The 23,719-nt window shown below is 51.8% G+C and overlaps 7 protein-coding genes across 7 annotated transcripts; 3 read left to right on the forward strand and 4 right to left on the reverse strand.

The window, feature by feature from the left end:
* Positions 1 to 4,232: 4,232 nt before the first annotated feature.
* On the reverse strand, positions 4,233 to 9,526 carry ALTATR162_LOCUS931 (uncharacterized protein; the record flags this gene model as incomplete). The annotated part of the gene is made up of 7 exons (XM_043308526.1): positions 4,233 to 4,294; positions 4,350 to 6,507; positions 6,554 to 6,607; positions 6,658 to 7,096; positions 7,153 to 8,772; positions 8,818 to 8,971; positions 9,019 to 9,526. 7 exons carry the CDS (start codon positions 9,524 to 9,526, stop codon positions 4,233 to 4,235), a joined length of 4,995 nt encoding a protein of 1,664 aa, XP_043164461.1.
* Positions 9,527 to 11,013: 1,487 nt separating this feature from the next.
* ALTATR162_LOCUS932 (uncharacterized protein) lies at positions 11,014 to 11,551 on the forward strand (the record flags this gene model as incomplete). The annotated part of the gene is made up of 2 exons (XM_043308527.1): positions 11,014 to 11,239; positions 11,289 to 11,551. 2 exons carry the CDS (start codon positions 11,014 to 11,016, stop codon positions 11,549 to 11,551), a joined length of 489 nt encoding a protein of 162 aa, XP_043164462.1.
* A 1,178-nt stretch (positions 11,552 to 12,729) lies between these two features.
* On the forward strand, positions 12,730 to 14,150 carry ALTATR162_LOCUS933 (uncharacterized protein; the record flags this gene model as incomplete). The annotated part of the gene is made up of 2 exons (XM_043308528.1): positions 12,730 to 13,818; positions 13,896 to 14,150. The coding sequence occupies 2 exons, from the start codon at positions 12,730 to 12,732 to the stop codon at positions 14,148 to 14,150; spliced, it is 1,344 nt and encodes a 447-aa protein (XP_043164463.1).
* A 1,950-nt stretch (positions 14,151 to 16,100) lies between these two features.
* ALTATR162_LOCUS934 (uncharacterized protein) lies at positions 16,101 to 17,164 on the forward strand (the record flags this gene model as incomplete). Its single annotated transcript, XM_043308529.1, has 2 exons — positions 16,101 to 17,062; positions 17,116 to 17,164. 2 exons carry the CDS (start codon positions 16,101 to 16,103, stop codon positions 17,162 to 17,164), a joined length of 1,011 nt encoding a protein of 336 aa, XP_043164464.1.
* A 1,003-nt stretch (positions 17,165 to 18,167) lies between these two features.
* Positions 18,168 to 19,122, reverse strand: ALTATR162_LOCUS935 (uncharacterized protein; the record flags this gene model as incomplete). The annotated part of the gene is made up of 3 exons (XM_043308530.1): positions 18,168 to 18,654; positions 18,734 to 19,008; positions 19,069 to 19,122. The coding sequence occupies 3 exons, from the start codon at positions 19,120 to 19,122 to the stop codon at positions 18,168 to 18,170; spliced, it is 816 nt and encodes a 271-aa protein (XP_043164465.1).
* Positions 19,123 to 19,438: 316 nt separating this feature from the next.
* ALTATR162_LOCUS936 (uncharacterized protein) lies at positions 19,439 to 21,377 on the reverse strand (the record flags this gene model as incomplete). The annotated part of the gene is made up of 2 exons (XM_043308531.1): positions 19,439 to 20,227; positions 20,274 to 21,377. 2 exons carry the CDS (start codon positions 21,375 to 21,377, stop codon positions 19,439 to 19,441), a joined length of 1,893 nt encoding a protein of 630 aa, XP_043164466.1.
* Positions 21,378 to 21,779: 402 nt separating this feature from the next.
* On the reverse strand, positions 21,780 to 23,653 carry ALTATR162_LOCUS937 (uncharacterized protein; the record flags this gene model as incomplete). The annotated part of the gene is made up of 2 exons (XM_043308532.1): positions 21,780 to 23,247; positions 23,625 to 23,653. 2 exons carry the CDS (start codon positions 23,651 to 23,653, stop codon positions 21,780 to 21,782), a joined length of 1,497 nt encoding a protein of 498 aa, XP_043164467.1.
* Between the last annotated feature and the right edge of the window lie 66 nt (positions 23,654 to 23,719).

Genomic DNA, 23,719 nt, shown 5'->3' on the forward strand with positions numbered 1-23,719 from the left:
TGCCAATACACATCCCAAGATGACTGCCATAGTGAGCATGACTTGATCATCGCATTTGTCAGCCTCTAGCAATCTGATGTTGCCATGGTGCGAAAACAGCTTGATCAGACAGCCCGTCGTTGATTTTCACCCCTGAGGAGGGCTTCGTAACCCTCACTGAGTCGGTCTCATAACCTTTATCATCATAACAAGAGTAGGGCGGTCCGCCAGCACGGAAGTTGTGCTTACCACTAATCCGCCTTAGCAGCTTCTCGAACACCGTGTCGGACCGGCTGTCTCACGCCCTGTGTTTTCCACGATGTATGATAAACAACGCATGGCAATATTCACGCCCATACCGCTGCATTTGCCTGACCGCGGCGCCCAACCTGGCCTCATAGTTTGTTAGTGAGGTCCGCCAATGATAAAGCACTAAAAGTTGGAAACATCAAGGCGTTCTCAGCAAAGGCGGGTATCTCAGACCGACATATATAGAAGGTTGTTTCTCGAAATCGCGATAGCAAAGACAATAAACAAGGTACACTGGCTAGTGGCATCCGTGTTCATGCCCTCATCTTCTAAGGTGGAAAGTATAATTCGGGGAACAGTTTCATCACAACGCGACGAGAAGAGGAAAAAGAGTCAGTACTTACCTTGGATTCATCGGCTTGAGGTTATACCGGATTGGACACTGATGTATGCCGCAGCGTTTATCGACGGTGAAGTCCGACCTCGCTGCTGGCAGTTCCTTCGCATTGCCACCACGTAGCGTAAAGGTTCTGCTCTCATACTTCGTTAGCCAGGCTCAACCCAACGCAACGAAACGATATGGTTGAAGTCCAAGTTGCTCAGACCAGTTATGGCCAGTCCGCCGGCAACGACGATATATAAAGGTAAAGGAAAATAATAAATCTGGCTACCGACGCTGCCACTCAAGCCGTCATGTACACAAAAGGAGGGTTACAAGTGATTCGGCAGGATATATTATCTTTACAATAACGAAACGCGAAGGGCAAGAAAGGGACCTACTTCAGCGACATAAGCGTGCGGTACGCAAGTACGTCGATTGGCCCTCTTCGCTTTGAATCAAGACTGGCGGTGCTTTTCTGTCTCATGCGGTGGTCGGGCATGGGGGTCGCCATGTCGACATGCCGCCTAGAATAGGCCATCACGCGGGCTAAAGCGAACAGTACCTCGTCGCATTATCCTCGAAACCGAGCCGGCCTGCCTTGCTGTCAGTTACAGTTTGAACACGTACAGCAACTGACGGATGGCAAGATGACTGCCTCAAATCACAGATAATAATGTCTCCATGGGTAGTCGAACCAGAAGCACGATGGTATCTCATCGTTGGGTAGCGATGGAACGAATGTGGGAAGTCTTGCCTCGAGAAGACAGTCCGCTGAATCAGTCCAACCTGAGGAACACAGTATCCAGAGTTAGGTCAGTGTTGGTTTTGACAACGGCATGTACAAAAGAGTGGGGGATTGAGCGCCTAGAGGCCACCATGTCCATTATCGTGGGACTGTGATACACTAAGGTTTATCAGCAAGACCAAAAACGAGTTTTTAATAGCATTGTTGCAGAAAGTGGGTGGCAAGGCTTCGAGAGTGCTTGCTGATATCCCAGTCAATAGTCCTTAGGTTCTGGCCGGGTGTTCCAAAAGCCTAGCGCCTGTTACTTCGGAAACGAGATCGAAGTCTTAGAGATTGTTGAAAGAGGAGGAAAAGTCAGAGACTGCGTTGCGTTATTCTCATGAGTATTTGACACGAGGGAGCCAATGAAGGCGTCATCACCAAAGCGAGGAGGACGGATAAATACCAGAAGACTTACTAAGCCCATGCTGATCAAGTCGCGTCTCGAGTTCCCAGAATCTCCTGGATGATGCCGATGTCTTGAAGTATGGTCAGCGGAACTTCTCAACGAATGTAGTACAGAACACCAATGAGCTCCTCAGATGTTTCAAGTCTCGGTATCGGTGTTGACAATCGTGTGGTGCTGTGCGAGGATTTGTACGAACTGATGTCTTGCCTTTACCAGGAATGACCGCGAGCCTCGCACAACGCTGCACCACGAATGTACATCGTCCACTGCCATTTAACAATAGTCATCATGAGGAAGTCGCATGAGAAATTGTATGCTTACCTTCGTTGTGGGTGTCCTGGCCCCAGCCTGCCTACGCTTCATCCACGCCAGCACAGTGAGTATTACAATCCGATCGACAACGAGCAAAGGTAACCCTCAGCGACAGGCTTCGACTGCGAATATTCGTTGATTGGCATGAGTATTGATGTATCATCATCGGGTATGCGAGGCATGCGGAAGTGTAGGAGTGCGAAAGAGATATATACGGAGGCTGGAGCTCTGGCGTCGAAAAATCCGCGTCGCTGTCAGCAAAGCTCATGGATACCAATCAAAACTTAGGATTCGATGCATGACGCACGGAAAGATATAAGGAAAGAGACTGAAGAGAAAGGAACGTACGGCGACTTACCGGACATACTTCATCGGTAACATTCTCCCTGCCTTTCGTCATCCTCTCCAATCTCTTCAATGGGTAGCCTACTCAAGCGCCAGCCAAAGTGATCATGTCCAGTCGCCTGGAGATCGCATCATGATCTGGACATATGTATGGGAACGACAAACCACAAGCGGCGCTCGTGGGGAGGAACTAGCTCGCCATGGACCAATCGTGCATCGACCCGCCGACTTGAAAGACAAAGCTCATTCTTTGCCCAAGAGCATCTCCATGTAGTTGTAGTTGTGTATAGGACAGATAAACAGCAAAGCTGCTATATGATATGGACGGGACGGTTGTGCAGGTCTTTTGTTGATCTCGGCGCGCGGGTGTACGAGTAAGGATATGGGAGATCGATGCGCCCACAACCCGCGCCTGCAGGAGGATACGACAAGACTGGGGGGAAGAAGAAGGCGTTCCAGACTTGACTGAGGCAGCTGAGCTGGAATTTGGTGTGTCTTGCTGGGACATCGCAACAAGCAGAGCCAATTGAAGGGAGGGTGCTGCGACGTTCAGCAGGAATATCGAATCTGAAGAACATGTCAAGACAGTCAAGTTCGTTGACCTGGTTGTTGTGCGCTCGCTTGGTGCGGCTGTCATAACGAAGGTCGAGCATGCCCTACAGTTATTGCTGGCGAAGCTGGTGGTACCCTAAGCACAGTCGTTAGTCAGTCTCGGTGCGCAGCTGACTTGAAGCACTCATACCAACTATATGCTAGGGTATCGTGTCCAGGGACTTGGCTACTATCGCTGTTGCCGCGGAGGCAAATGGCCGAGGTCAACAACCAGAAGCTGAGCAGCAGGATATCCTCTCCCTCTTCGGTCACCGGGCGCTGGGGGTCATAAGAGAGTTTACTTACTGGCCAAGCATTTGCGGCCTCTTGCTGAGGCTGTCGTGGTTGCCGCCGCTGCAGGTGGGGTTGGCTTTGCCGGCAAAAGGTCAACACCAGGGCGTGAATATCGGCAGCACCACTTCTTGCGATTTTACCGTAAGCTGGAGCTGGCTCCTACCACCCTTTACTAGCTTCCTACCGGCTTTGGTTGGGTTCGAGAGCGGCATTGTGGTGGGTAAAGCCAAGAGCGACATGGGACTCTCGTATCGCCGCCATTGCCAAGGGGCTGCAGTCTCTCGAAAAGAGCACAGGACAAGACAGAAAGTGTAGTAACTGTACAAATATACCTGTGAGAGCTGCCACAGCCTTGTAGAAGAGAGTTGGTGGAGTGTGTGATTTGATGGTGTAGGTGGCCAAGGAGAGCTTCGAAAGACCTGAAAACATCACAAACCTTAGCACCAATTCACTCGCACAGCGATACCGACCAACCTGGTCAGTTGGTGAAGCACTTTCCAGGTGCTGCAGGCTCTCTAGAGAACGACTGCACTTCTGCGCAAAAGTAAAGCTTAAAGAGATTCTACTACATGGTACTCGCATCGGGTGCACTACCTAGATGTATCGCGGATAGTTGGGATACAAGTTGCTACGAGACGACATCTCTTCCACGTTAGTCCGTATCCGCTGTAACCATTACTTCTGTAAGTACTACGTATAGAAAATCCACCCGTATTACATCATATAGCTCCTGCGTACCGAGAAACGAAGATGAGAAACGAAGATGAGAAACGAACGACTCGAACTAGAATTAACGTCGAATATGGCAAAGTCTCTCGAGAGTACACAAACTCCTCGCGCACACGCTTCACCTAGCTTTCCTACAGTGCTTTGCCCGATGACTGCCGCTAGTCCAGCTTCTCGTTGAAGCGCTCGTTGAAGCCGTCCCTGAATGCGGTGTCGTTCCTGTCTATACCGGTCGCGTCAGCTTCGTTTACACAAAGTTACAACAGGAGTACACTTACTGTTGCTCCTTGTGAGACGGGAGGAGGAACGGGTCGGACCACTAGCAACTACCTGTGACGAAAACTGGCTACGAGGGGAGTATGCGCCACCGGAAGACGGGGTCTGACGGGAGATGCGACCACGAACACGGGAAGAGGATACCTGAGCTTTCGATCGGGACGAAGTTGAAGCACTGCCTTGGATATATGACATATTCTTCTGTGCTCCTGGGCGAGGAACTGAGACATGGGGAATCTGGCTTGGAAGACCAGGGGAGGAGTCCAAGGGGCGAGTTTGAGATCTGGTACGCTGCCTTTTAGTGGCTGAATCTCTTTCAGTTTGCTCAATGCTACTTTCTCGCTTCTTCGCGTGATCTTGCATCATGTTTTGTGAGGAACCATGCTGAGATCCGGTCTGGGCAGAGCCTCGAGGATCATGCCCACTGTAGGTTTGCTTTGACGACGGATTCGAAAGCCTGGAGTCACTGCCGCTCAACTTCAGATCGGCCTTGTCGTGCATGGTATGCTGAGTTGAGGCTCTGAGATCTGCCGTATGACTAGCAATACCTGGCTGAGAGTGACCGGAGTTCTTACTGGGAGGCGGCATCATCCGAGATGCTGTGTTGGCTTGCGATTTTGCTCGTCCAGAGGATCGAGATGACTGAGAGCCGGCCACAGACTCGTTGTCGACTGCTGACATGACTTCCGCATTGGTTGGAACTGTAAAATTATTGAAAGGATCACGACCATAGCTCCGAGACATGGTAGGCGGTACACGTTGAGTTTCATCCAGCGTCCGGGAAAGCTTATAAGATGTATTGCCACGATTGGAAATACCATGGTCGTAGCCTTGCAGCATAACATTCGACACAGGTTGGGTCTTTTCCATCATCGTTAGCTCATCAGTGGACATGCTACTGAGCTCGGTGGAGCTCGAGACTTGATGCTTAAGCTGTTGCTGTGACGCTCGTAACAAATCATCATTGAAAGCGTCCTGTGTCATGGTCAGATTTCCAATATCCTGGCTTTCTGTGGCGGTTCCAGGCTCATCATCAACGCTGTCTGCATCGTTGGGAGTGTAGTTGATCTCGCCTTGCTCTTCGAACTGGGTCGCAAACAGATCATCGTCTTCGAGCTGAGTTTGAATAACCTCAGCGTTGAAAATTGAAGACGGCTTCTCAGAACGATGGTTCTGTTCCTGAGGGACTTCGAGCAACGAATGGTTTTGCCGGGTGACCTTCTTCCGAGACTTCACTGCCTGTGTGATCACACTTGATTGTGTGGAAGTATTATTGGCAACCTGTAGCTGAAGGCCGCCCTGCTGATTGAGACTACCCTGTTCGAGTACCACCCGAAGTGAGTCTCGATACTTCTGTTCGAGTTTTAGCATGTTTGACTCTGCCGCTTCGCGGTCGGCTGCAGTCTTGGCTCTATGCTCGTCTTCCGCGAGCCGCAACTTTGCTTCTACTTCCCTGAAGGCCATATCTTTCTGGCTCATACGGCGTTTCCAGTCATCAATCTCGATGCGATGCTGTTCGACTAGCTTCCAGTTCTCTACTCCAGCTTCCATTTCCACTCGAGATATATTTGCCTCTTTTGCAGCATGTGGTTCGGTGGCCTCATGTTGTAGTTTGCCCTCGCTTATCTGAACCGAGTCGAGTCGAGTTGACAGATTCTTTTTCCCCTCCTGTAGGCTCGTGACCTGATCGAAAGATAGTTGAAACATATCGCTTGCATCTTGTCGCTCTTTTGCAAGTGTACTATCAGCTTCTCGACGCACAGTTTGTACGGCCGCTTGTTGCTGTGCTGTTTGAGCCTGGAGTCTATCATACACACCTTGCAGCTCTAGCATCTTCTGAGCCTTCTCCTTGTGTTGACGGCTCAACTCGACGTAGTCTCGATCATTAGTATGGAGCACTTCCGTCGTGGTTCGTAGCTGTTCACGGAGGTTTGACTTTTCAACCAACTCCGATTCGAGCGTTTGGATCTTTTCACTCAGCTCATCCAGTTGGATACCCACAGCATCCAACTTGTTGCTCAGCTGTTGGAGTGTCTTCTCCTTCTCGTCGGACTCAATCGTAAGCCGGTGGATTTCGCTCCTGAAGCTGTGCTGTTTCTCCGCGAATTTGCTCTCGCAATCCTTTACAATCTCCTTTCGTACAGCGGTATCATCTTGGACCTGTCAATGAGATTAGTCAAGTCGTGAGACAGGGCGCTCCTTTCACCATAGGCTTCTGCTGGAATTCCTGCAGCTCCGCCTTGACGTCTTTGTAGTAGCCCTGCTAGTTGTCAAAACCATCTTAATGAAGACGAGCTTGATGATGATTACTTTATATGTATCCCTCTCCCGCTCGATCTTCTCGACTTTGGTATTGGCTGCTCCTAGATCTTCTTCGACCTTCTTCAACTGTTGGCGGAGGTCAAAAACCTCTTGCTCAAGCTCTAATGTGTCGACAGGTAGAGCATCTCTTGGTTCATTCAGGTCGCATTCCAGCTGGTCGTAGCGGGCCTTGAAATTGATTTCGGCCTGTTGAAAACTCTTGATCTGCTTGTCTAGTCGGTTGGAGTGTTGTTGCTGCGCTTCGAGTTGCGTCTTGAGAGACGCGTTCAACTGCTGCGTCTTGCGATTCTCAACTGTGACATCTTCATACCTCAGCATTTCTGTCTGAAGACTGTGCAGTTGTTCTTTGATAAACTTTTGGAGCTCTGCATCAGGCGCTGCTCTGCACTTCATGGTTTCGGAAAGATTATTCAGTCCCGAGTCCAGACTGTGCAGTATGTTAGTATATTACGACATGGAGGATAGAGAACAAACATCACTTACCGTTCGCGTACGAGACGCAACGTGCTTTCCAACTTCTCAATACCTTGCATTGTCAAAGCAGGCGTCAGTCGAAGGGTTTGCAAGGCATCTAAACACTCCTCAATCTGACCATCCCGACTATCGTCAGTCGTGACATTGTTGAGTGAGGTCTGGAGCAATTCAAGCTTCTTGATAAGAGTGTCAAAACTGTCGACAAATTGACGAGGGATATTCCGGACGCCGGACAGATGTTGCTGCTCCATTTCGTCGCGCTTTCTTCGCTCTTCCTTCAGTACAGCATCCTGCTTGTCTAGGTTTTCAGCCAGATCCTTCCTCTTCGACTCCGATATGACAAAACGCACGTAGACGTCGTCAAGCGTTGACTTCATCTTCCGTTGCGTTGCGGTGAGTTTATCAGTAACAGTCAGGAACTCTTGCTGCAGCGCCTGCCTTTCATCCTCGAGTTCGGTAATCTTCGCTCTCAAGGTCTCTTTGCTTTGTTTCTGGAAGTTTGTCGCAGACTTTTGCAGTGTCTCGTAATCTTTCTGAAGGCCTGTGACGAACCTCTGGTTGGTCTTGGCCGTATTAGTGAGCTGATTGAGAGCTTCTCTCAGGTTTCGGTCATTTATGTCATGCTCTGCGATGGACTGGGTCTGGTTATCAATCGTGTGTTGGAGCTCAGCAACCTCTGCCTTGTGTTGCTGGGCGATCACTGTGGTCTTATGCTGCGCTTGATACTTGTTTGCAAGCATTGCTACTCTCACGTTCTCCAATGCGTGCTCGATACTATGAGACGTTGCCTGTTCTTGGAGATCATGCGACATTGGTCCACTAGTTCGTGGTTTTCGTCGTGATTTGGCCACGCGAGGAGGACGGTCTCGGTTGGAGATGCCATGCAGCGCAGTGTCAACATCCCTTGGCTGAGATTCGACCTGATGATTGCTCGCATGTAATTCCGTCTGGTGAGACTGAGTCGACACAGCCGGTATATCAACTAGTCCATGGCTGTTGGGCTGGACATAGAAACCAGAAGCCTGAGTCGAGATTATAGCATGTTCTTCGGGACAGGGGCTGCCAGCTTGACCCTGGATCATTGCCAACGGTAGTCGCTCTGGCTCAGTTACATCATGCTGCGGTGGCAAGGTCGATGGAATTCGCACGGAAGGTGTAGGAAACTCACATTGAGCAGAGGGGTCTTGGAAATCTTCAAACGTGGTATCCAGGAGGCTTAGTGTATTATCGCAAGACTCCTTGTTGTAAGAAATGCATCCATGCCCTTCGTTTGGCAATTGAGATTCTTGAGCATATGCATGCTCATGTCGATCGTTGGTGGGAGCAAGCGCTTGCACTGCATAAGCGCGGGATGCATGTACTCGATTGTCCTTGGTTTCTATCTGAGAGAGGCGTTGAGATTCGGCGAACGTCCCAGGTACTGGTCCACCAGTCGTGCCGGCCTGATGGGTGTAGCGTGGCATGAGCCTTGATCCAGGGGGATGTGGCGCTTCGCGCTGCTGAGAAAGCTGTCCTCTCCTGCCCTTCTTACTCTTCTTGACACTGCAGGCCTTGCTAATTCCAGACTTATGTCTCGCATCGAGCTGTGCTGACTGTGGAACGTCAGACCCCGTATCCCCTTGTATAGGTCTAACTGCGTCAGCGGAGTTCTATTAACTTGCTGGTGGCTCTTACAAAGGGTGACCAGGCTCTTGCTGTAATTTTTCGGCGACGGGCGGGTAAAACAAAATCATCTCTTGGGACGTCGCAGTGCCTGGTCTATTGTGGCGGTCGTCGGCCGGTTGAAGTGGTGGTGCGGCAGATGCAGCCTCCGCGATGGTAGAGACATCTATTCGTATGTTAGCCAAGACGGCCTTGAATGGCACGCTTTCTCACCATGAGATGCATGTACACTGTGCTCTTGGTCATCAGGTATCGTCAATGCGTTATGAGTAATAGACTCTTCGGCATTGTCTTCTTCTTTCCGGGAGGGTTTTTTGGGAACCTTTTTTGTTGTTTTGAACCGAGGAACGGATGGGTGTGGACCTGCTGATGCAGAGCTATTACTCAGTGGGAAGGCACTTCTAGAGAGAGGCTTGAAAGTGAACGGAATAAACTCGACTGCTTCAGCCTTCTTCGTCACTGCAGTACGTTCCAGGAGGGCCAGAGAATTGGGACTCAGAGTGAACTCCGACTCGTTTTCAGGACCATGACCATCATCATTGAAGTATTCGTCGTGATCGGGCTGAGTCTCGGGAACCACCGCATCGCTATTGGGAACCTGGATGGCGTGCTTCTTGTGCTCCCGTTCATCATCGGTTGACCCCTGGCGTACTTCATTTCTGAGTCGCGAGGGCCTCTGCCTCTTCGGCAGTTGCTTGCCTTTCCCGGCCCTTTCGGCCATGTTGACCGGACGTACAGTGACAATTGTGATGCAAGTGCGAGAAGGCGAGAAGGCGAGACGCCGTAAGAGACAGGCAGAGCGAGTGGATGATAAGGAACAACACAGGAAATCCGTTAGATGGTGTAGATGAAAGTGGGGTGTTGTGGAAGGAGTGCGGGGCGGTGAAGTTTGCAGCTCTGCTCCCATCGTCGTTCTTTCCTTCACCTGTCGGGGAAGTCACAACTGAACGGCATGACGCGACACCTTCGGTCAGAAAATCCGAGCGAGGCATGATGGCAGGAGCGATGATATGAGAAAAGATACCGACGAAAAGCGAAACGATTGCTGAAGCTTCACTGCACGTATTCCATCTCGTCTTAACGGTCGTCTCTCTCAATGCGGCATACTTCCTCGACGCAACTGCACAACCACCATTTCCCCCTTATTTTCCCGTCATATCCGAAGCAACGAATACCAGTTTTGAACTCCAGCGTCCCCAGAATATCTTGTCGATATGCCGCTCACGTTGCAGTGGTGATGGCTATAGCCTGTTGGTCGAAGAATAGCACGGAACCTTTTGCTATACTTTGCCTCAGATCACTGCAGTCCCCTCCAATGGTAATTCGTGTCTCCTCAGTTATTTCCAGACTACACCGGGCGTGGCAATAGGCACGTAAACCCATGAAACGCAACGACTAGGCAGGGAATTGCATCCATACAGCGCATCACATGGACAACTGTCGTGGGTTTTGTCGATAGCATGCATCCGCCAGACTAATTCATACGGTGTTAGTATCCAGGTTGGAAAGATCTTCTGCCTGTCAATTGGTTTGTTTTTTGCGTCGTCTGGTTCACATTGCGCCGAAACGTTGGTGGCTAACATGAACCGCACCGGAGATGAGGAGCCAGAAATACCTACATACTACGGCCACACCGACTACGATAAGCGGCAGCTGCTACATGTACGCCTTGGAGTCGAGGATGGAGAGTCGTCGCCTTGCATACTCCCCCTGAAACACAAGTGTGCGGCGACATGCTAGCCGGGCGCTTCTTACCAGGGCCTATCCAATCACACTGCAGCCCGCCCTAGCTCCGCTGCACGGTGATCTTCATCCACAACGTTACGCGCCCACTACCCATTACGCCCTGCCAATCCCCTCAGCTTATTCTCCCAAGCCGACAAAAGTCGACGCCAATGCCGCTATATTAAGAAGATGGCCTGATGTATTCTCCGGCAGCCAACCTGGTCTGCCGTCCAAGCGCACGATGGTAACCGCCCAGGAGCCCTGAGACTGGCGGGGTATTGGATGAGCGATAGGGAAGGTATTGGCTTGGATAAAAGATGTTCGTACGCGGGCACGCAAATATAGAGACATGCCCTCTGTTCTGGTAGCGAGTTGTTGGTATTCCTCCAGTTGACTGAACGTCCTTCACGCCATCCTCGTGTTACCTGATATCCGATCAATTGTCCTCTCTACGCCGCATTCCAACAGTGCACATCAAACACCATGAGCAGGCCTCTCCTCCTCTCGTTCCTCCTCCCGCTTCTCGCCCTTGCCCAGGACTCGTCTTCGGGAAGCGAACTTCCTCCCGCAGGCTACAACGGGGGCAACGACAACCCGCAAGACCCAAGTGATGCTGGCGCTGCGGGATCGCAGAAGGGTGCTTTCTCTCTCTCGGGTGGCGCTATCGCAGCGATCATTGTAGTCGCGGTCCTAGTTGTCCTTGGATCCAGTACGTTCTACAGACCAGATTCGAAGATACACGCACTAACATCACTCAGTCGCCTCGGGGGTGCTCTGGTGGCTCGCGAAGAAGCGCCAGTGGGACGTTCGAGCATCCATCCGCCGTGCCTCTCGCCGCTTCACCGGCCGCTCCACTGCCGACACGGGCAAGCAGAACCGCCAGAACCGGAGAACAGGCATCAGACTCAACTCGCCGCCCCCAGGCAAGAACGCCAACAAGGTGCGCGATATCGAGAAGGGCCTTCCTCTGTCCAACAAGACGCCGCAGACTACAACTACAATCACGAGCGTGATGAGGTGAAGCTTTGAACGCATGGCGAGAATAGATCAGAAGTAGCACAAGCGCCGCCACGCCAGCCAAGGCATGCGTCGACTCCGGAGATAAAAGCGCAGCCTTAAGAAAGAGACGTTGCGGCCCAGGGTCATTGCAATGTCCCTGCACATGTTGCGCCTCGGACACAGTTTCTTGGACAGCGCGCGAGGCTCCATTTTTGGGGCATGTATGAACGTTATGGTTATGACAGCGATTAGAGAGCGATCGATGTTCGCTTAAGCTTATGGGGTATTTGCATTCGGAGGGATCATTGTTTCGTCCACAACATCATATGATACCACATACTTTTTTAAGGAAATTGGATAATAGACGCATCGGTTAGCGTCAAAGGGGCTAAGACGTGGACCGTAGATTTTGAGATGGCCTGGAATATCAACACTGTCAATATTGCAAACATCCGTGTGCTCTCTTTATCGCACACGACTTTCCTACTGAACTCGGCAGCGCTGAGACCTACTATCTGACCAGACCCTACTGCGTGAGTTGGAAACCCTCCCATCTGACCACATGCCTATGGATAAACGCCGGGAATAGCCTGGAGAAGGCTTGGAATATGCGGCCATGAGCTGACCTGACTCCACTATTCCGACGTTATGGCATGGGCCCAGCTGGGCGTTTACTTAGTATGCCGGCTCTGCATGGCCGGGATTTGGACCTAAAAGTGTGGGGGGAGTGATGGTCTGTACTCATGAAGGAAATTGCTTACTGCAGTCAGTCAACCATAATAGCTTACTGTGTCTTGACACTAGCTAGTTCTTCGTAGGGCAACTGGGAATATAGAAACGTTATCGCGTGTCGTAGGAGATGATTGTCTGTGTCACGTATTCACGGGCGTGAAAGGTCTAGTCTCCAAAGTTGTAATATAGACGCTGTACATGTTCGCTTCTGGAATGTCTCCTTTCGTAATGCGAATCGTGCAATCTCTGTAACGTCACATTGAAAATAATTGTGAAAGTTTTTTCTATTTTTACACTCCTCGATAGCACATGGGTAGTTTGCAGTGATGACAGTGGTGTGGGTGACATGTGATCTGGCGTACACGCTAGTACCATAATTCCAGCGACGCGTTCCCCGCATCGTGTCCCAGCCACAACGCAGCTGCTCACCACAGCACTTGTAGCAACACTACCCCAAGAAAAGACGAGATGTCGTCTCGAATCCGGCACTCAACAGCGAGACCATCCACTAGTCGCCAGTCCGTGGCATCCACTCCAAGTCGTACAAGCAGCAGTAATCGAAATGCCGACCTTCTCCCACTGTACAAGAAGCCGTCTCACCCCCTCGATGCAGAAGCGACGCGTGAATTGCGAAATCTACAAGGTCGTAATCTGAACGATATCAAGAGGCACAACAGGCAAGCTACCGAGCACATCACCAATACTGCAGCCAGTGTCAACGACATGCTGCGCGACCACGCCGAGTACATGGGTCGACGACAGAAGAAATGGGATGCGGGCAAGAGTATGGAAGACAAAGAGGATGAGGAGCGTATCATGGTCGAACTTCAAACGAACGTAGACGAGGCGACTGTAAAACTCGAGGAAAGCATGCGAGCAGTCATCGACTCGGGTGTCGCTACGCAGCGCATCGAGGATGCGCTAGAATGGCTGAGAACCAATGCGCCTGCGCGACTGGCTGAAGAATACGAGACCCAGATGACACAGAGAGAGACACAAAGACAGTCCCAGACCCAAGCAGCGAGCCAGCAGGCGCGTAGTCAGAGCAGGAATGATGAAGAGATGGATGACGGACCAACACCTGGCCCTACGCCCCTCGAAGGCTCTCGTGTAGCCCTTACAGGTGCGAGCGAGCTTTTTGCAGCACGTATGCAGCGCGAGAAAGACACCTACACATCGCTCTCCCACACGACACGCTACGCCCGCAACAACGATTACCGCGACTTCAAGCGTACGGTGCACGATGCGAAGTTTGGTGATGACGGTCCTGTACTGGGTCATGAAGACACATGGTTTACCGAGTCCGGATCGCCAGCGCCTGGCATTACGGACACCACGCAACGGGGAGAGTTCGACGACGATGATGATATTGTAGTAGACAGAGCGACAGTCAGCACCAGGTGTCCCATCACGTACCAGCAGTTCAAGGATCCATATTCGAGTAACAAGTGTCCTCACACCTTCGAGAAGAATGCCATTCTCGATATGATCCGAAAAGGTCCTCACAAGGTAGATGGCCAAAAAGCCGTAGAATGTCCCGTGAATGGATGCGACAAAGTAAGTGCTGCTAAATGTCGTTCCGACTCGTTCGCCTACTCGTCCCGATGTATGCCCGTGCTGACATTGCTTCTCAGATGCTCACCATAAACGACGTTCGCACCGACCCTATCCTCGTCCGCAGAATCAAACGCATGCAGCAAGCTGAACTTGAAGGTGACAGTTCCGACGATGATGTACAAGCCCCTCGCCGGGAAGTTCAACAAATCGACGGTAGCGATGATATGCCTGATTCGTCCTCAAGGCTACACATTCCTGGATCTCAACAACCACCACAATCAAGCATTATTGAGGATCTCGGAGATCCGAGTGACAGTGAGATGTCAACTTAGTCTGTGGACCATGGTTTCGGCGTTTGGGCTTCGGATGGGCTGAATGATACCCACAGATGCAAGCATCTAGCGATATTCTAGCGGGAGATGTTGAGACAGCGGATAACCTGCGCGGTTTATGCATCATAGCACTTTTTCCCGAAGAAGATAGCAATCTTCTGCACGACAATGAATTCTCAACAATACGTCCGCAACCCTCTTGTTTCTTTTGCAAGCGTTCCCACCCGGCTGTGCGCGCCTCCACGTTCCCGAACCCTGAGCCGGAAAATGTCTGACTTTCCACTCACCCTCGGGATCTCTTTTCGGCAACAGGTATGATGCCATGCACGAGAAAACCCGCTTTAATATTCTTCCGTTAACAAAGTACTTCACAGCTTGTCATCACACACAGTGTCTTCGGCCGCGGATACCTTCGGGTCACCGATTGCAACTCCAACCGCGCACCTGGGCACAGGATGTGAACACCGCCCCTTTGAGCACGGAAGGACCCAGGGTCTCGCCCAAAGCAAAGCGATCTCTTCGGTTGATTCCGATCTACGAAACGACGGTATATCAACACTCAACGAGTAAAAAGTATCGTGCATATTATGCACATCGGGAAGGAACGACGCACGGATGCGCTCGCGGAAATCCAAGTTCTACCCGGAAAAGCATAGTGAGGTCACTGCACCTAATGCCAGGGTATCGCGACAACACATGCTAATGTACTGTTATACGATTTTGTAGATGGTTCGACTTGTTGACATGTGATGGAGTACTCTGGTGTTGAAGTTGCAATCGTTCGATTGGTCGAAGGCTGCCGTTACAATCAACGTCATTGCTCACATGCAAGCGGTTCCGCATGTGGCGCAACAGAGACGGGATACCCTCTGTGCCTGAAGATCGTGTATCTCTCAAGATGTACCACAAGCAACACGATGAGTCTCAACGGTACAAGGGAAAACGGATGGGTTGCACGCGACACCAAACGCGCCCAGCTCGTGCCGCTCCGCCGTGCAACGTTAAACTTTAGCATGGAAGTCTGTAAAGTAAGAATGGCATCAGAGCTCAAGAAATAAGTGCGCTCCGATTGGCCCACCAGCGACTGGTATTTTGTAGGACGAGCAGCTGTTCACATCAGTGGCTCGCTGGGGCAGCTCTTCGATGCGGGGAAACGCAGCTCACCCCTCAATTGATGGCACCGGTCGACTGGCTGGCCTTGTTGATAACTAAGAATAACAGATCACCGTGCTACTCCTGTCCTCCTAGCATCTTCACTCACAGCCTCGTCCATAACTTTATTCTTCTGCTTCATCAACTCAAACCGCATTGTTGTTTGATGTTAGGAAGCGGGTAATCGAGCGCATACCACCATACCCACTAACTAAACCCGCGACCCACACCCCACTTCTCCGACGCGGATTGGATCCTCCGCACAGACATCAGCGCACGAGGTACGCCCGACTATGTTCTTCCTCTTCACCGTCTCCTAGCATCCACAATTCAATCAGTGCGGGTGCAATCGGAAAAAGAAGGGCTATCGCACGTGCGTGAGCTTTCGGCTACGCCCACGCGTCCGATGCCAATCTTTCCTGTGCGCCGAAGGAAGCTGTACATCTATGTCATAGCTGGCTAGCTTGCGACGTCCACGGCCGCGGTGTAAGGCGCATGGGAACTGCGTCTCAGGCTGAGGCTCTGCCCAGGCTCAGCACCGTACAGACGCCATGTCGTAGTGCCATGATGCTGGGATATAGATTCGGCCATGGAGTCTCTTTTGTGGGCTTTCTTACTTCATCAGTTCCAGTCTTTCTTCACATTTGTTCTATTCTAGTGCAGCATAGCGACAGCGATATACCCCTCTGATCCACCTCTTCTTCTTCTTCATTCGAATAATTCGTCTTGTCAAGACTGCTGGCTGCCACTGACAACGTAATGTCAACAACAGCAGCCGCCACCTCTCAGACCCTTAAGATGCCCGCCGCCCGCGCCCTCGAAAACGCAAAGCAGTCTTCAGAAGCCGTTCTAAAAGACACATCCTCCGCCATGTCCAAAGCCGCCGAGAACCCCAAGAAGGCTACTGCAGACTTCCTGCACACACCCTTCATGCGCGCAGCACTCCCCTTCGTAAACGGCGGTATTGCAGGCATGACAGCAACAACTGTAATCCAACCCGTAGACATGGTTAAAGTGCGTCTACAACTCGCAGGAGAAGGTGTAAAAACCGGACCCAAACCTACTCCAGTCACAGTCTTCAAAGACATCATCGCACAAGGCAAGGTCCTAGATCTCTACACAGGACTCAGCGCGGGCATCCTCCGCCAAGCCGTCTACACAACCGCCCGCCTGGGTTTCTTCGACACATTCATGAAGTCGCTGAGCGCACGCGCAAAGGAAAACGGCACAGCAATTGGTTTCAAAGAACGCGCAGGTGCTGGTCTAGCCGCCGGTGGCCTCGCAGCCATCGTGGGCAACCCCGCTGACCTTGCACTCATCCGCATGCAATCCGACGGTCTGAAACCCGCTGCTCAACGCGCAAACTACACATCTGTCATCGATGCCCTCGTCCGCATCAGCAAGCAAGAAGGCGTCACGCGGTTATGGGCCGGCAGCTATCCCACCGTCGTCCGCGCCATGGCTCTCAACTTTGGTCAATTGGCCTTCTTCTCAGAGGCAAAACAACAACTCAAGAACACTTCGTTGTCATCCCGCACACAAACTCTTACCGCATCTGCGGTAGCAGGGTTCTTCGCGTCTTTCCTGTCTCTGCCATTCGACTTTATGAAGACGAGGTTGCAGAAACAGACAAAGGGGCCGGATGGCACGATGCCTTACAAGGGCATGTTTGATTGCTTTAGGAAGGTTGCGAAGGAGGAGGGCTTGTTGAGATTCTACCGCGGCTTTGGAACGTACTATGTCCGTATTGCGCCACATGCGTAAGTCTTTTTCCTCTCCGTGGTTTGCATCTATATACTAACCTCATCGATAGAATGGTAACACTCATTGTTGCCGATTACCTGGGTTTCATCACGAAATGATCGTCATGGCTTAGGGATATATTCACCTTGCGTGGACGAGGCGTTCTGGGGGGATTTACGGCGTTCACAATTGGCGATCTGCCATATGCTGTTTTTTCATGTTGTCTTCCTTGTCTGAACCATGGCTGTTATACGCGCCGTTTTTGCGGAAGGTTTTCTCGCGTTTATGTTAGAGATAACGGCGTGACAGCTCGCGGTGTTCGCGCATATGCTGAAGCTGCTATGATATGTATGGAGAAGCCTTTCTTGAATAGTACGAAGACGCGCAGCGACTTGTATATCACCTCCTCTGTTGACTTGCTTCAGTAGTGTGAGATGCAGTACCTGAGTACCATTCACTTCAACCAATAGTACTATGAAGACGCAGAGCAGTCGAGCCACTCACATTGTCCGCAACACATACTATACTCATAGGAAAAGGTATAAACCAATAAGGGATCTCGCAAACATGAGAAACTTCCTGGATAGTAAAAGCAGTGATTTCCGAGGATGTAGTCACACAACCCCATGAACGTCAAAATCGGTACCCTAGGACTGACTAATATGCTTTCTACCAAGCTGGCCAAATGGCGAGGCACGCACTAATAGTGGCGCTTAACATAGCGCGGGAAGACGAGTAGACACTCGAAGGTGCATCCCATTGCGCAAATGACCAACATTAACCGTGCTCTTCCTCCTCCTTTCGTCTTGGCAGGATGTAAAAGCTACGTATACTGTATGGAGTAGTACCACATCCCCCCCTTCTTCGGCCCAGCAGGTGAAGTCATACCACGGGAGTACTGTTGTCGGGGGGTTTTTTAGTCGGATCCCCGTCACTACAACCTTTAGAAGGATAAAGATGCCGTCACCTAGCAGAAGACCGGGGTGAAAGATTAGCCAGCGGTGGATATCAAGTGCTAGATGCATCATGCTCTGTTGTCTGTGTTGCTCAAAGATACCACTCGTGCCCTATCGTCCAGTAACCAACCATCCGCTATGCCAATCAATCGACCAGACGATCCTCTCACCTCCTTCCACCACCAATGTCCTGACCCAACCTATATCCACTAATCTTCTCCCACTCGATCTTCTGCCTCGTAATAGGCAACTGCCTTCTCAACGCCTTGAACGCTCCCTCACTCAGACTACCAAACGCCTTGTTGAGATCCTCCTGGTACTTCTTCTCCTCCGCAGCGATTTTCCTCATGACCTCGCTTCCATTCGCACTGCCGCCAGCACTCAAGTTGACCTCCTTGGTAGTAAGGAGGCGCACGTTTCCATCTTCGTAGTAGTGCACGTCGACTTTTATGCTTCCAGTGATGGAGCCCGAGGACGTGTCGTAGATGTAGGAGCTGCGCCAGCGGCCGTTCCAGTAGTTTGTGGGGGAGTACTTGTTTGCGACGGTGATGATGGCAAGCGAAGAGGGGGAGGAGGGGACGGGGTAGACGCCGTGGGAGGACTTGGGGTAATGTTCGGAGGCGTGGGTACTGAGGGACTTGTTGAGGCTTTTCCTGTGGTATGTGTTAGCACCAAGCTTTTGCCTACAATGTGTGGCATGGCCAGAAGGTATTGGGGAGAGGTGAAACGTACAGAAGATCCTCCTGCGCGCTTTCCACAACATAACTCTGGACCGCGCTCGCCTTGCCCGTCGCATGGTCAAAGTCGAAGGAGCTTTGTGTGTCGATGTCGTAGTACCTGCCGTCTCCTAACGAGTTGTATTCACTGACTAGGACCTCGGTGCTGCCACCGGGGAGCTTCGTTGTGGTGAACTGCTCTTCGTTGTACTTTTGGAAGGCGGGCGAGAGTTCGTTTTGGACTGAGTCGTCGCCGAGGATTGACTTGATTGCTTTGGTGACATCGGCGAGCTGGGTTGTTGTTAGTACATGTACTGGTGGGAACTACACGTGGTTTTGAGGAGAACATGCCTCACCAGGTGGCGCACTGTCCACAAAGGAGGAGAGAGCTGCTGTACGTGACATAGCTACGGTTCAGCTATGCAGCAGTTGGAGGGTATGTTCGTGTAGCGGCGTCAATTGTTTGGCGCGCTGTCGATGCTGCGGGTGGACGTCGAGGCGAGTGGGGTTCGGGAGTGCAGGGGCCAGCATCCACTTCACATGTGCAATTGCAAGGTGTACTCGGAACATATCCGCTTATTCTTACTTCATAATGAAACTTGATATTAACAATGGGTATCTATACATGTTGAGCAACCATCGTTGGCCTCGTAGACCCAGAAACGCCACGCTAAGTCATGATCAATGCCACAAATATCCTACAAGAAGTCATATTTGACAATCACTCGATGCTCATCTTCATCAGCCCATCGTTGGTATCGGTCATACCCTGCAGGCCTATCCGCTTCGGGCCCAATGTCGGCGTCATGCTCATGCTGCCTCCACTGTTTGAACGTTCACCATGTGATTGACCGCTTATCGACGTCTCTCGGCTGGCTTTAGTGCTCGTGCCCCACAGACTGCTGTCCCTCTGCGCGGGAGATTGCGAGATGACTGGGCTGCCGTGAGCGCTGACACCCGGTGAAACTGCACGACGTTTGATTGAAGCCTCGTCAAAGTCGTCGTCTCGCCGGCGTTTGTTCGACTTCTTCAAGGCTTCGGCCGCTGTGGGAGGCTGCATTGCACCTGGTGTGGACGCTCGAGATGCCCCACCGCCTATACTAGGCGAATCCATATTCATGTCTTCGCTCATCGCGGATGATTCCGCGCGAGGGAAGGATGGTGGGGGAGTGTGTGCGGCGCGTGAACCCCAGAAGCCGGTGCTGACCGAGTTGCGACCACTGTGTAGACTGCCGAATGCACCGAAAAGCCCCTTGGTGGACGTCGATCCATCTAGACTCATGTTGCTTTCGCTGCCCTCCTCTGGCACGCCCTCAAGTGGTCCATCTAGGCCTGGAACTGTAGGCAGCAAGTTGGGTGACGATTGCGCGGTGCCTGAAGGTCGTTCTAAATCCGTGTCGCTTTCTCTCACTTGCCGGATAATCTCAGCTTCGCGGCGGAACTCGCTATCAACAGGAGCAGCTTCTTCGAACAGCTCAGCTCTGATGCGACCAAACTGTCTTGACTTGGGCTGGTAGAATTAGCATCTTGTGTTGCTGTATAGTAAACGTACATACCAGCAAATTGCCCCTCCGTGAAACCACCCGTCTCACGACACCCGGAGTGTGGGGCATATTACCGCCCTCATCGCCGCTGTCATTACCAGATGAGATGTGAAGATCGTTGGCAAAGAGCGAGAGGCTCTCTCGTCGCGAACCGGCTTTCCGCATCGCCGCCTCTCGCGCAAAGTAGCCTGTCTCTTTGCCGTTTGGCGGTGACGCTGGCCCAGGGCTTGCCATTGAGCTATATCCACTGGCTGAACTTGAGCTCTTTCGACTTCGACTCTTGCGCAATCTCGCTCGATGCATGCTTGCAAAGTTGGGCTGTCCGCCGGGTGAGAAGAGGTTTGTAAAGACGCCGTTACTACCAGTATTTAGTCCCGGAAAGAGAGTATTGGTCTTGGCCTGTGGAGTCATGATCATGGGGTCGTCATTGTCCTCAGGATCCAGCGGATCCACCTCGTCCGAAGAGCTACTGGAGTCCTCTGAGCCCATCATGTTGATGCTACCGACCGAGCTTGAAGGAGCGGTTCTATCGCCATGACTCCATCCGCCTTGCAAGCTCACATTCGGCGAGTCAAGCAGCATAGAGTTGGAGCGAGGCTTCCGCGGCGGTATTTTGATGCCTTTCTGCGTGATGGTCGGCGAAGAATCGGGCGAAGACTGATCGGGAAGCGTCGAGTGGTGGAGGTTGGTGCAGGCTCTCGAGAACTCAGCACCGCGCGACCGTCGGGGCAGCACAGAGGCAGGCGATGCGTAGGTGTTGCGTGAATCTAGCTGCGGAGAGAGGGGCACACGAGCGGCGAAGTGTGCGGGACTGGGCATAGGCGACTCTCGAGGGGGCATTTGCAAAGACAGGCCTCGCGAGAGGAAGTCTGGTCTCCGCGGTGTACTGGGGCTGGCCACGATAGTTTGGTCATCTTTGGACATGCGTGCGGGTTCGCGGAACTTCGGAGAGGGCTCAAGACGGGGCGTGCTGTCCGAGAGAGACCGTGCTTTGGGCGAATTTGTCTTGGGCGGCGTTGTCTCTAGTTGAGGGTGAGGCTCCATCATGGCTGCACCGCGCTCGTCGGTGGTTTCGCGTTCGCTACCGATGCCTGGCGTCATGGCCGCCGTCAACATTGCGTACTAGGGTAAATGTGGCAGGACGACGCTTAAAATGCATTCTCTCAGCAATGTGCTGTGAGCAGAAGTCAAATCGGTGGGACTGGCCCGTACGTTGAATGTCAATGTTACCAAAGTCAAAGCGGGGCGGTTAATCATGGCCTATCATCACGTGGAAGCAAGCCACCATCATGGGTGAACCATGCTCTGCGGCTACAACTGACACATTGATCCCTCAAACGTACGGGAGTCAGATGACACTCGAACTCCCTAGTATGTCTATCAAGTATGACACTTTGCTGCTTGTTAACTTTTTCTACACGCTTGCAGTCATGCTGTTCATTGCGACGCTTAGATCACCCATAGATCACCCATTGGCCACCCCTGTCTGAATACCCCTGAACACTTCCCACAATGCTGCTAGGAGTTCACGATACCCTCCACCCATTTAATATCTTCCCAGGTTGCTTCCCAGATGTTGAGCACCGTCATGGTCCACACCTTTTGCTCGCGCTTCATGGTGCCAATGCACCGGCACATCCGCCCTTGCTGTAACAGTCTTCTGCTGTCGTACTCGAACAGCTGCACCGACTTCCACATGGCAGCACTGTAGAAACCCTTGATGTAAGGCGGTTTAGCGTGGAAGAGATCGCAGAAAGTAAATTGCTGCTCCGTGCCAGTTCGCTCCGAACCAAGTATTCTGGCGTACATTTCGATCATGATGTGCTTCCCGGACTTGGATGCTTGAGAACTCTGGTTGATAACCTCACCGATGCGGAAACATGTCCTGAGTAGCGAATTTGACGAGAGCCCGATGATGGGAGAGCGATCACGAACCGCCTCAGGAAATGGTGGTCTCGCAATTGGCTTCTGAGTTGTCGCGGAGCCTGAGTCGCCATATGCAATCTGCAAGCGCGTAGTCAGAGTGACTGGAGAAGTGAACTGCCTTGATAAGCGCTGGGAACTCTTCTTAGCAGTAACTTCATCAAGAATGATATGAGCATCAGCAGATGGACCTTGAACGTCATGCAGCCTGCAATCGCCATCAATGTTAGGTTGCACTGAAGGGTTTGAGGTCTGCTTTGCAAGGTCAGAGCACGCGCTATCGATACCAGGTGTCAATGCGGGGAGTTCATTATCGCTGACATCAAAGTCGAAGTCGTCTTCGTCAAAGACCAAAGTCTCGTTTTGCTGCGGAGCTAGGCTGAAGTCAATGCATCCAACTTCATTGGTATCATGGTCGCCAAGTTCGACATTAAACAAGCGCGCATCAACTGGATCTTGCATAGGCAGTGTAGCCACCGTGTCTTGGCTAACATTTCGGACAGTTTCAGGGCTGGCGAAACGATCATCTGCAACATCGCAGGCTTGACTGGTAGAAACACGATCTGACACGGTCGCCCCATTACTATCTGCCGTCGACCTCTGTGGTCGTACATCGTCAATGGATGCTGATTGTGTGGTCCTGGACGGTGGAGCTTTGGGTGTACATGTCGCGGACTTGCGTGCAAGCTTCGTCACCTGAAAGCTCTCCGACACACGGCGTTGATCTGGAATCCCCCTTGCTTCCGCATTCATATGTCTGCCATCTGATATGCTCTCATGAGCAGCCAACTTGAGTCGCTTGCGTGCAGGTTTCGGTGGCGGGCTGGTTGGCGTTGCCGGCGAAGAAGCATATATCTCGAGATGTGTAGGCTCGCTTGCAGTCCCAAGACCAAGATACTGGGCAACAACGGGGTTATGTCGCCGTCTTCCGTGAATGGTCGCTCTTCGCTGGGCTTGGTTTTGCTGAACCAGTGCTGCTATTGACGAGTGAGGCGTCGAGAACTGCGTCGAGGGCTGATTGATGGCTGTGAAACTAGAGGTTGAAGAAGAAATGTGAATATATCTGTATATCTTAGGTTAGTTCAGACGACACGGGATAAAAGCAACGTGTGAGGTGAAAAAGTGAGCGAACGCGCTTCAGGCCTCTCACGCATCATCGCCGTTTCTTTCATCCGTTGCCTCTGAGTTCAACATGTGATGCAGCACATTAGCTGTGTTCATCGCGACTTCAGCGCAGCGATACGGTATGCAAGCGGAGTGAGAGAGATCAGGTGAAGAAGTCTGGTGGGCGCGACGCGTGGGTTGCAACTGCCTTACTCAGCCCCCCCACTGCGGGGTGGCTTCAGCCCGATCAAGGAAGCATTCACATATCGCGTGCACATAGGCAACCACTACTACATAGACTTTCGCTCCGAGGCTTTTCTATCGCCGCTCACTCACTCTGTGAACTTTGCACGACTCGCCAACATGTTCTTCTGAGCCCGGGTCGTCTATTCTTATCTGTAACACCGGATCTCTTTCTTCAGACTGGCCCT

This window comes from Alternaria atra (genome assembly GCF_907166805.1).
Source record: "Alternaria atra isolate CS162 genome assembly, contig: 21, whole genome shotgun sequence".
Lineage (NCBI taxonomy): Eukaryota > Fungi > Ascomycota > Dothideomycetes > Pleosporales > Pleosporaceae > Alternaria > Alternaria atra.